We start from the raw sequence: 12721 nt of genomic DNA, 5'->3' as shown, positions 1-12721 counted from the left end.
TCATCTATGGCTTTGGAATTGCCGGCCCAAGATTTTAACCTTGAACTAAATGACGCACATACTTTTGTAATTTTAAAATAATAAATATTACCGCTCGTAAAGAAAGTAAGCAACAAACTAAACTTGACTATGTATAATATTTGAAACGGACAAAAAGAAGAAGTGGAATTTCCAGAAATGAAAAAATCCTTACCTATTTCTTAAAATGAATGGTTGAAGGTAGCATTTATAACATTGTTTTATTACTAATTAAAGAAATATGAACTTTGTAATCTGGAATTTCGTCTTTATTATTGCATTTTATTTATTATTTATATTTTTAAAGAACTGAAACAGTCCAAATATCTAAATATATTTATTAATCGATAAATATGCCAAATTAAACTTGGTTAATTGAACCTAGATACACTGATTCGTAAAGATTTTTGATCAGCGGATTAAAAAAAAAGGCGCAAGCAAAATATGCCATTACATAAAAGTTCGGTTATACCCTTGGTTATGAGCTTATCTCTAAGATAGACCTCTAGTAGTTTTATCCACACTCTAACAGTTACATCAACTATATTTATATTGGGTATTTTAGAAGGAAATGTTATATTACAAGAGCCGTGTAGAAAAAAAGGCAGTTATCTTACTCCAATTTTCGATTACTTTAATGAAAATTAGGTATAGTTACTAGTCAAAATTGATGAGTCTGCCAAGTATAGGTAGGGGGAATAAAAAATGGCGGCTGTTTCAAACCTTAAAAAAACTAAATTTTCATTCGGGGCTCTATATCTTAAAAAGTAGGAAAAACACAAGAAAACCTAAGAGAACGTCATTTAAAGAAGAGTAAATTTTCTGAAATATTAGCCCTATTTACATCCAATAGTTCTCGAGATATAGCTTTGTAAAAAGCAAAATTTCGTAAAAATCGACTGCAAGATTAGTAGTTAGTTAATTTATTTTGAGAAATCTATATCACAAGAACTATTTGACAGATGTCTATTAGCACTCAAATTAAAGCTAGTTTAATGGACTATAAACAAGTTTATGGCCTTTACCTTCATAGGAATAGTAGTTTTCATGATATTTGCTAAAAAAAATTGATTTATAGTTGTTCGGACAAAAAGTGTGATTTATGAAAATCTTCATTTCAGAAACCATTGGACGTACAGATGTTTGCCAGCGTTCAAATTTAAGCTAGTTAAATTTACTACAAAATAGTTAATTATGTTTATCTTTGTTGGAGTAGTAGTTTTTATGATATTTGACAAAATAAACTCACAAAATGTTAATTTCTAGTTGTTCATATAAAATGTTGGATTTTTGGAAAAATATATCTCTAGATCTATAAGTCGCACATATGTCTGCCAACACTCAAAATAAAGGAAATTTAACTTACTATAAAGTAGTTTATTACACTTATCTTCGTAGGGGTAGTAGTTTTAGTAGTATTCACGTATGAATATAAATTTGGCAAATAAAATTTTTCTGAACAACTACAAATCAATATATTTTAGCGAATATCATGTAAAATATTACTCCTACGAAGATAAACGTAAAAGCTAATTTATAGCTCATTAAACTAGCTTTAATTTGAGTGCTAATAGACATCTGTACGTCAAATGGTTATTGAGATATCAATTTTTCAAAATAAATTCACTAACTACTGATATTTCAGTATGTCCCATACAACATTTTTATGAAATGTTGCTTTTTAAAAAACTATATAACGTAAATAATTCTATTAGTGCTCGTATTTTAGCAAATTTACTCTTCTTTAAATGACGTTTTCTTGTGTTGTTCCTACTTTTTAAGATATACAACTCCGAATGAAAAATTTTTATTTTGTATTGCTTTGAAACAGCCGCCTTTTTTTATTCCCCCTACCTATACTTGGCAGACTCATCAATTTTGACTACTAATTATACATAGCTCTCATTACAGAAATCAAAAATTGGAGTGAGATAACTGCTTTTTTTCTCCTCTTCGGCTCTTGTACTATTAGTAATAAGCGGGAGAATTCACCAAACAATTAACACGAGGAGGCCCCTCACTTCCGGACTCAAATAGTTGCTGAAAGGATAGCTCATATGTAAAATTAAATATAACAGGTAACCTTTAAATACCAAAGGTAGTAAAAGGTAAGACACAATACGAATTACTTTTTCTTTCTACACAGTAATGCACTACTAACTCACATTTTCTTTCTGTTTTAGAGGGTTTGGAAAAAAAAAAAAAAAAAAAACATTTAGTTCAGTATCAGTGAACACCTTCCTGTCTCAATCCGTTATCGAGATAAGATTTTTCCAAGAAAACTACTTTTTTTTTTCATGAAATTCACACTTCTATAACTGAATATATGTTAACTTTTGTCGCCATTTCCAGAACCTTCATTGAATTTCTTAAAAATATCTCGAGAACTATTGAACGTAAATAGCTCTATTAGGGCTTACATTTTAGCAAATTTACTCTACTCTAAATGATGTTCTCTTAGATTTTCTATTGTTGTTGGTAGTTTCAAAGAATAGAGTGCCGAATGAAAAGTTAATTATTTATAACGTTTTAAAACAGCCACCATATTTTATTCCCATTACCTATACTTGGCAGACTCATCAATTTTGACTATTAAGTATACATACCTTTCATTAACGTAATAAAAAATTGGGGTGAAATAACTTCCTTTTTTCTCCTCTTGAGCTCGCGTACTATCAGGAATGCAGATGAAACGAAACCAGTTTTATAAAATCACCAACTACAGTCTCGAAAAATCATTGGTGAGATTCTTCTGAGTATTATTCTTTTTTACTTTCTTACTTTGGTTTAGCTTCTACGATCGTCCAACGAATCAAGTTTTCCAACAAGTTGGTTGATATCGTATAGGAAAATCTTCATAAGTTCCGAAAATAGTGACAAAAGTTAAATTTTAATGGGTAAAAAAGTGAGGTTTTTATCAATGAACTATATTTTTGGTAAACTAATTAATTACATCTCCTATTTAAACACTCTTTAAGTGAAAATTAATAACTTCGATATTCAATATTGGTGAATGATCTACTTACAAAAACTTTGAGAAATATATATTATAACTGATTAAAGTAAACATAATGAAATAATAGGTCAGTTCAATAGCTAAAAACAATGAAAGACATTCTATTGTATTAACTATTATCATGAAGAACTATTATTAACTATTTATGATATATTATCAGATACTCTGACATATATATAACACTCCATAGTATGAATAAGATCATTAAAACTCAATTGACTATGAAAGAAATAAGTAACCATAGAATCATTTTTTTAATCAGCGCCATACAAACAAATGAATATTTATTGTAAAGAATTTAATGAATATGATTTGCAGATCAATAGATAAAGAATATCATAATGACATAAAAACTTTATTTCATCTGTATTAATAGTATTTTGAAAGAGCACTTTTATCCAATATACCAATGTAATTTCATTCTACTATCTGAAAATTTGTAAGCGCTCGCCAGATAAAAATGTCACTATATGAACCATGTAATTATTCTTAGGGGACATATGTCCCAGAATAAAGTTATTTTTTTCATTTCATTTCATTTTATCCTAAAAACTAAGAAAATTTGGTTTGATAATCGCAACATTAATCATAACAAAGCAATTAATAGAAATGACAATGTAATTAAAAATAATAATAATAGTGAAGAGGAAAATAATAGACTAAGTATTATTATAGATTTTATAGGTATAATAATAGTTTTAATGTGGCTTTTATGTTATTTTGATACTTCCTTTGCCCAGAACGGTGCTTTCCCCAAACTATATCTGGTGAAATCAAGCTTTCAAGACATTCATACTGGTTGTTATATTGATTCTTTGCAGGTCATTAGCTGTGTCGCCACATTAAATGGATCAGTGTCCCTCTCGGTGTATGCAGTTGAGTTCTTGGGCCACTGGGTAGCCATAGAGATGAGTATAGTATTCGTTGTGTCTTCCCTCTTGGCCTCATTCCTGGCTGATCCTATAGGACGTCGGCCACTCCTGGTGACTTCACTGATCGGCGCAGCTATCTGCACTTCACTCCTCGCCGCCTACTTTATATGCCAAAAAAAGATCCTCCTCTACATTGGACTGTTTGGATTCTGTTTTATCATCCCAGTCGGAATCAATGCATGCACAATGACCCTCCCTTCTGAGCTGTTCCCAACCAGCCTACGTGCCTTCGCCAATGGACTCTTTCAGTTTACAACTAACGTTTCTGGGTTCATCTGTGTAAAGATCTTCATCAACATCAATGAGACCCTTGGTGTACAGTATAACTTCTTTCTTTATACTGTTGTCTCTCTCATCGGTGCTGTAGCGGGTTTTATACTTCCAGAGACTGCCAAATCAGTAATTAGAGCGGCTTAAATACCAACTAAACATAACCTGATCAAATCCCACTGTTAACACTAACTATAGGATTTCATCAAGTATTTAAAAGATAATGAAAATGCTGTTAGACTATTTAATTGGTATGTCTGCTTTGGTTTAAATAATTAGAGAGAAAACGAAATACAGAAACATTTAATAAAATGTATGGATATTCCAGACACATGCTCCTGACACCCTCTCTCTACAACACTAAACAAATAGTTTTGATGGGTAATGATTCTATTCATTTATAAAATTAATTATAATTTTAATGGATGATAAACTTTTTTGAAACCTCCCTTGTTCAACTGGGCCCTATTTCATAATAAAGTACAATAGTATTAGTCTTGTCGATTTAACTTTATACAATTAAACTGACTTGTACAATAGTATCTTGTACTTTAGTACTTTTTAACTCTTATAATATCACTAATGGTCCTACCTATTATGAAAAAAAAAAGTATTGGAGCAATTACCACACTAGTTTCTACACTTGTACTATGAACTAATACAAGTTCCTAAGTTTTCATTATGAAACAGGGCCCTGGTGTCACCTCCATTATTCTAATGGCATTGTCGTAGAATACAAATAGTACAGAATATGAAGAATTTATTTCATATACATTTAATTACAATTTAATTAACCCATCAAAAAAAGTTTTGCATCATCTCTGTTTTTAAACTAAACTCTAAAAGGTAGGAATTTACATATTAGCTTACATGATTATATTAAAAAAATTTGATCAAATTTAAAAATGCATCAGACTAGAGGAAAGGGGCCAAATTATGATAAAAGAAATAGAATGGAGTTTGTAGGCTACAATAATTAAGTCCTATCAAATAACTTACAGTTAATTGATTGGAGAAGATGGTCGGAGGGTGCGGTCAGCAAAGAAAAACATAAATAAACAAAAAAATATTTGTATATATATGACTTATATATGAATTACACTGTGAGTACTAACTTATATATCTATACATATAACTTGAATGTCTGTTTTGTGATTGACTGAGGAAGCTTCTAATTGTATAAAAATGTTTTCAGACAACAATCGTTTTTCGTGGTTAAGGACAGAGGCTAGTGTAGAGGTATTGTCAAAATCAAAAAAGTGTTTGAATGTTAAGTAGTTAAGAAGTATTACATGCTCCAACACAGCTTAACATTCAAAGACTCTTTTGATTTTGATAATACTTCCATATCAGCCTCTATCTCTAACCACGACAAACGACTGTTATCTGAAAGCATTTTAATACAATTAGAAGCTTCCCAAGTCAATCAGAAAACGGACCAACAAAACCTATCCCTAGCCTATTTCCAAATAGTTAATTTATTAAAGCACCCATAATTTATTTTATTTTATCTATTATTAATTTTTTTTATTATTATTTTTATTCATAATTTTTTGACCTTTGGGTTTCATAATTTTACATATCACAGGTCTTATGTTTTTTTAATCCGTAACTTTACTTCTATTTTATTATTTTCACATCATATCAACTGTTTTGTCTTAACGATCTTACTTGACAATTACGTTCCTAGTGAACTTAAGTGAATCCTTTGGCCTTCGGTTCCTCACTCTAGCGTGCCTTTCTAAAAAATAATCAGTTTTAGCCAACATTCCCCCGCTTGACAGTAAGTTTCTTCTCTCGTTCACATATTTCTTAGATTATTCATTTCCCATTCTCCATATTTCTTCTTCTACATTTTTCCTAGTATACATATAGTTATATGTTTTGGTATATAAGTTAATACTCACACTTTAATACATATGTAGGTCACTCACTCACTACATTTCTTTTTTTATCATATTGTTCAATTCGTAGATTCAAATTGTTGTTTCTTCAAAAATGTATTTCTTTTTTTTAGACACTACTTACATATCTTATATTATACATATCTTCTGACCTACATAATATTATATTTAATCTTTCACTGTTATCAATCTGCTACTGTCTAATTTCATGATTATCAATCTATTATTTTGTATTATTCAATTCAATATTTTGTATAATTCCAAATTTGTTAGTATACTATTTCTTTTCAATTTTATATTTCTCTAAATGATGGTTGTTATCTACTAACCTACTGCAGCTATTTTTTTTTTTCAATAGCCATAAAAAGTTATTTTCTATATAATAACTTATAAAGAATTTTTTACATTATTTCTTACTATTTTAATCATCTAATTAAATATTGTAAAAGGTCATTTATAAGAAAATTACATAGATTTGCACAAAGAGTTATATGTACAGAAATTCACCAATTTTCTCAAAGAAATTTTTGACAGTCAACCTGAATAACTTAATCAAACATATAAAAAATTATATTATTAAAAATAATTAATTTCATTTTGAATAAAAATAACTGTAGTAATTATTAACTCATCAGAAATCTAAATAAAAAATATCTTTCTTGTAGTAGCTTATTACATCAATTATCAATCATCCAGCTGGGTTATTTTTAATTCTAATTAGTAAATCTAAATTTATATTTATTAATGTTGAGTGCGAGGATGGTGGGCACAAATAAAATTTTTTTACTGTTCTTTCTGTTTTATTAGTTATAGTTAGATAACATAAAACATTCTTACTGTAATGAGAACTAACAACATAACACACACCAAACAATGACTTAGCAACCTTCAACTTGCTGTTATCAACCAGCTTCTGATACAATTAATATATTCACAGTTTGACATAGAGCAACATGTGTACAATAAAAAATGATATTTTACATCTCATTTTAACACACCCTCTTAAATATTCATTTTTTATCAAATTTAGTTTCACATAATTTTTCTTACAAAAACAAGATTAGCAGAATTTTCATTTTACAAACATAAAAAAATAATTTTTAAATTACAATATTAGTTTTGTGCACAGAAAAAAAACAATAAAAACATCCAAGTTACTATTTTTTTATTTTAATGTTTCATGATCACTCCATCGATTCCGTGGTTCAAACATCTTCAACTGGTCTTCTGTCCTTTTGTAGATGATTTGGACTTATCATCTTCCCATTGCATCCAGACTCTTCATAGTTGGAATTTTTTAAGCTATTTTGAATAAATGGATCAACACAAGGTTTAACTGTATTTGTTGAAACACTGAATCCCTTTTTCTTTCTTGATTTCTTCTTCTTCTTAGTACCAGTATATTTATAACTTTTCCCTAAATTATCTGCTTCGCAATCCACTTTCTTACTTTTTTCTTCTAAATTATCTGTATTTTCTTTTTCCCTAGAATTTTCTGAGCATCTTAATGAACCTTCAAGTCTGCTAGGATGCCTCTTTATCTGCAGATTTTCTTTCGTTTCAAATCTCAAATTGTTTCGGTCTCCTGCATCTGCTTGTTCTCCCAGTTCTCTTTCATTTTTAGATAAATTTTCATCAGAAGGTGAAATAGTTGATTATTCATCAAAACCAACTATACAGTCTTTAACAAACACAGATGTTTCAGTGTCTTTTTTTATTTCTCTGGTACATTAGTAGCATAAGCTTTTGCATGTATATCAACCTTCAAGTTCACTACATAAAATCTCTCAGGAGATCTTTTCCCAACAATCACAGTTTCATTTTTTTAGTTTTCACTTTATTTTTAGAGAAAGTTACGTATCCACCGTTCTGTGTTATTTTATCCCCAGACAACGAATTTCTACTGAGATCTGTTATGTACATCACATCTTTTAGTTGACACTTGTAACTTTTTATACAACCAACCATTTTGGCTGTCATGGATGCACAGTTTTTGGCCAGATCTACCTCAGCATCAATAGGTTGTGCCTGCGACAATAAACTTACATTGTTGGTCATATGTCTCATGGAACCTGAATCTAAGATCCATTCTGTTGATTTTTTACTACATTTTTCAGTAAGGAAAGAAACTGCTGACATTTTTACTTTATTTTTACGAAAGAAGCAGTCCTTCTCTTGGTGGTTTGTTTTTTACATATAGTACAGGGATTTTTCTTGGTTGGGCAGTTTTTACTCAGATCTCCTTCTTTAGAGCAAGAAAAACATTTCCTTATGTCTGGAGCAGTTCTCCAATTTCTTCTTACGCCACCAACTGGCTTGTGATACAATTGATATATTCACAGTTTGCCACAGAGCAACATGTATACAATAAAAAATGAATTTTTACTTTAACAATTAATGATATGGGTCACTCTAATTTAGATGCTATTTCTAACAGAGCTTTTTAAGAATCATCAACCATCTGAATGTGAATGATTTTATTTTTCTGTTACCATCCTCTTCAAAGCCAACAATTCCTTTTCACTTTAAGCTTCTAATCATTAAATTTTATCTTTTTATAAAATATATAATGCTTGTTTTGTCATTCCCTAGCTTGTCACAAAGCTGAGACTTTCTGAATGTTGAATGAAACATTAAAATGCATTTGAATCCATTAATAAATTATTTTATTCTGAACTAGTGTATTCCTCAATCTTTACCTCATTCTTTATTCCTCTACCCACATAATTATTTGACACCTGGATCTTAAATATTTGCTTGCATCCTTCCTCTACCAAGTAATCCTATCCCATCATCCATCATACATCTCAGATCTCCTTGAATTCAAATCCTCATTACATTCCTGTTACACCCATTGAAATTCTTCACACTTATATACAACTGCCTAACTACTAGAACCTTTGGCAAATCTTTCCTTATTCCTTATTCCACTCTTCCCTGAGGAAATCCCAACCCTTCGTGGGTTTGGACCATTTGTTGCTCCAATACACTTATATATAAACTACCCCATGAAGTCTTATGTCTTTAATCACTTCCTGTCAACTTGATGCCCAAACAATAGTTATTAAAATTTGTAAATAGATAAACTGATAGATAATTTTTTTTTTTTTACTTTTACTTTAATCATAAATTATGGTTAGATGTTTATAATATTAATTTATAATCTGTAAATATGTACATAAAATACTGTTTGTTCCTTCTATTAATCATCATTATTTCATTTTTTTTCTTTTATTATTACAAAATACCAAATCATTTATTATTTCTTTATTTTATTTTTTTATATTTGGCATTTCTATTTTTCCTTTTAAAACTTGCAAATATGTATATAAACATTAATTACTCTTTCATGTTAATTATCTTTATTCCATTTCTGTTTAATTTTAGTATAAGTTGATACCATGTAATTTATGTTTTAATAAATGGTTTTATTTAATGTTTATCCTTTTTATTTATTTATTTACATTTAATAAAAAAACACTATTGGATGTCTACCATATGCATTTAAGCATTGTACTTATATGAACATTTTTTTTTTCATTATAATTGTTTCATTTTTTCCCCAATTCATTTTCATTAGAGATATTTAATGGTGATTTATTATTTCATTTCTATATATTACTCAAAGGCCCTAAAGCCAATTTTTATTTTCTGTTATATTATAGTTAAATATCATTGAAACTGTTTGTTCAGGGAAACAAAGAACAAAAATAATCATTTACTACTACTACTACTACTACTTCACAGTGACTTTGCTTCAATTTGTCTGATGCTAGAAATTCACACAGCAAATATTTCCCAAGTAATGAGGAGTCAACATTCTGTGAATTAATGGAGGCAAGTGTTGAAGAAACAATTGGTTCAGGGAAACAAAGAACAAAAATAATCATTAATACTATTACTTCTACTTTATAGTACACTTGCATAGCTTTAATTTGTCCGATGCTAGAAATTTGCACATCAAATATTTACCAATTAATGAGGAGTCAACATTCTGTGAATTAATTGAGTTAAAATCGTACAAAATGCTTGTTCCGGGAAACAAAGAACAAAAATAATCATTACTACTATTACTTCTACTTTAGAGTATACTTGCATAGGTTCAATTTGACCGATGCTAGACATTTGTACATCAAATATTTTCAAAATAATTTGGAGGCAACATTCTCTGTTCATATTTTCGATTGCCATCATATTTTTTTTTCCCTTAAGAATTGGGGTTTCAGGAGGTATTGATATAGTCAGTAATCTTCTAGTTCGTTTTTATCCATATGGAACTCAATCCCATTGCCAGGACAATGCCTATAAAGTTGAAATTTGCAATACTGGTTCTATAAGGAAATTTGTGATAATAGGTACACTAAGTGGTTAAAAAAAAGTTTCGTAAATATAAAAAATCTCTTTGATTAATAACCTGAAAACTATATGTTAAATTGGACAAATCAAAGAATTAAAAAAAAACATTAAATATGCAATGCACTGTACTTTGGAGCTACGATTATTTTAGAATATTTTGTGTAGGTGCCCATAGAGACCTTCAATTTAATGAAACGTTTTGTCAATTAAGTTTTTTTTAGTGATCATTCCTTTGAGGGAGAACTGAAAAAAATAGAGGATACGGGGCTTCAAGTATAACTAACGTTATTTCAAGATTCTAAAAGCTGCTTCCTATGTTTTCGTATAAAAAAAATCTTCTCTTAATGTATAACATGGCAGCAATATGGTTAAACTTGTACTAATGGCAACCATTAACCGAGGTGTGTAAGGTGGAGGGAGTGTCATACGGGCAGCTCACGTACTAAAACAGGAGAAAGCCCTGCTAAATGTGCTAATTGCGACGGCCAACATCTTACTAACTACAAAGGATGTAAAACCCTAAAAAATGTACGGTACCAATACAGCTCTAGAATTCACAACAAGTGGCCTACACCGTCTCAGACAACCCAGGTATCTTTTACTGTAATTATTACAGGATCACATCTTTCGCCAGGATCAAAAATTTATATTCATATTACACAATTTACTAACTACCCACAAAAAACAGCACTTGGAGGCACTGCCACTATCACTAAAATATAGCCCCATGTGCTTTTTTTATTTTACTTTTTTGTTTTTTATGACTCCCTACTTAGTCTTTTCCGAAATATGGTGGAGGGAGGGGGTTACCTATAGGGTACCCTATTCTAACAATGGTATTGGTGTTAAAGTGTGATGTAAATATTCATATTTTATTGTGTATATGTTGCTCTGTGGCAGACTGTGAATATATGGATTGTATCAAAAGCCGGTGTGTAACAGCAAGTGGAAGCTTGTGCTAAGCGTCGTGTGTGTACTAGTGTGTTAGTTCTCACTACAGTAAGAACGTTTTATGTTATTTAACCGTAACTAATAAAACATTAAAAACATTTTATTTGTGTCCACCACCCAGTTCAACAATTGGGACAAGTTTTCATTTCGTGGGACCACTACAGAAATAACAGAAGACCCCTGGCCGGATTCAAGTCTACGTTGTTGCAGTCACGAGATAGTTAAGTTGATGCTCTAAACATTCACCTGTCTCACTAAATATACAATTTATAGTAAAGAAATTACTATCCAAAAAAAAAAATATCACTTTTGTAACTATTTATAGTTACAGTTTTATATTCTCCATGTTTTCTGAGTTCTTCAGGTGATTAGGTCGATGTTTTATTGCACGAGGGAAGTAGCTTTACTACAAGTGGTCCCCAGAGAAAGGAATTTATAGTGCGCTATTCATGAACTTTCATTGGACACACCAACTCCTAACTCTTCCATTTACTGGCCTACTTCTAAACGTAAAACTACGGACATACTTGACTTTTTCGTCCATAAAGGTAAGTAAGAATAATTTACAAGAATGTAAGTACGAGCTCTGGCCTTTGTCCTGATCATTCCCTAATGCGGATGGGTCTTATCGAAGAGCCTTCGGAGGGTTCAGTCCTCGCTCAGGTAAGGTATTATGGACTGGGACTTATATAGAACTTACATTGACTCTAATCTCTCAGTCCGTGTTTCAATCAGTGTAAGGAAGAAATACAGGAGGCAGAGGAACAGTTTACGAAAACCTCACTACACGCAGCTTGGTCAGCGTCAGTAAAACTTACATTTTTATGAGCAAGTAATCCACAGGACCTAATTAGACCAAGAGGAGAGCACGAATGGAAGATATAGCATACTAATAGGCGCCATCAGAGAGACATACATTCAACGTACTAAATATTGAAGAGAAAAGAAAAATTACTAAATTTAAATAGTGAAACTATAACATTAAATACCTCTTGACAGGCGATGGAAGTTTATGGAAAGACACAGAGAAACACTTAACACACGTATTACAGTTGAGACACCAGAAATTTTATTTACCGAATTTTATTATATACTATTGCCATATATTTTGATTATATATTACCTACTGGTAGAAATGGAAGAAGATAGTTTCCCTATGAAGTAGAATGTAATAATAGTACAAGAGCCGGGAAGAAAAAAAGGCAGTTATCGCACCCCAATTTTTATTACTTTAATGAAAACTATGTATAATTAATAGTCGAAATTGATGAGTC

At 30.4% G+C, this 12721-nt stretch overlaps 2 protein-coding genes across 3 annotated transcripts in view; both read left to right on the top strand.

Moving 5' to 3' along the window:
- Positions 1–3852: 3852 nt before the first annotated feature.
- LOC136796081 (uncharacterized) lies at positions 3853–4383 on the top strand (the record flags this gene model as incomplete). Its single annotated transcript, XM_067048713.1, is given in 1 exon segment — positions 3853–4383. A coding segment is annotated over 1 exon segment (531 nt), but the record flags the coding sequence as incomplete, so codon positions are not given.
- Positions 4384–5949: 1566 nt separating this feature from the next.
- LOC106687358 (facilitated trehalose transporter Tret1) overlaps positions 5950–12721 on the top strand; it is a 30034-nt gene continuing 23262 nt past the window's right edge. Inside the window, exon 1 of one of the 2 annotated variants that reach the window (XM_067048712.1) lies at positions 5950–6019. The gene's annotated coding sequence lies outside the window, so the exon portion shown is untranslated. Of the gene's footprint in view, positions 6020–11001; positions 11088–12721 lie in introns of those variants that run through there. The other variant, XM_014431210.3, reaches the window with a different exon arrangement.

Source organism: Halyomorpha halys, unplaced genomic scaffold (assembly GCF_000696795.3).
Source record: "Halyomorpha halys isolate HHAL.00 unplaced genomic scaffold, Hhal_1.1 Scaffold38.1, whole genome shotgun sequence".
Taxonomy (NCBI): Eukaryota; Metazoa; Arthropoda; class Insecta; order Hemiptera; family Pentatomidae; genus Halyomorpha; species Halyomorpha halys.
Note: the sequence above shows the minus strand (reverse complement) of the source record. Positions and strands in the feature narration are given on the sequence as shown.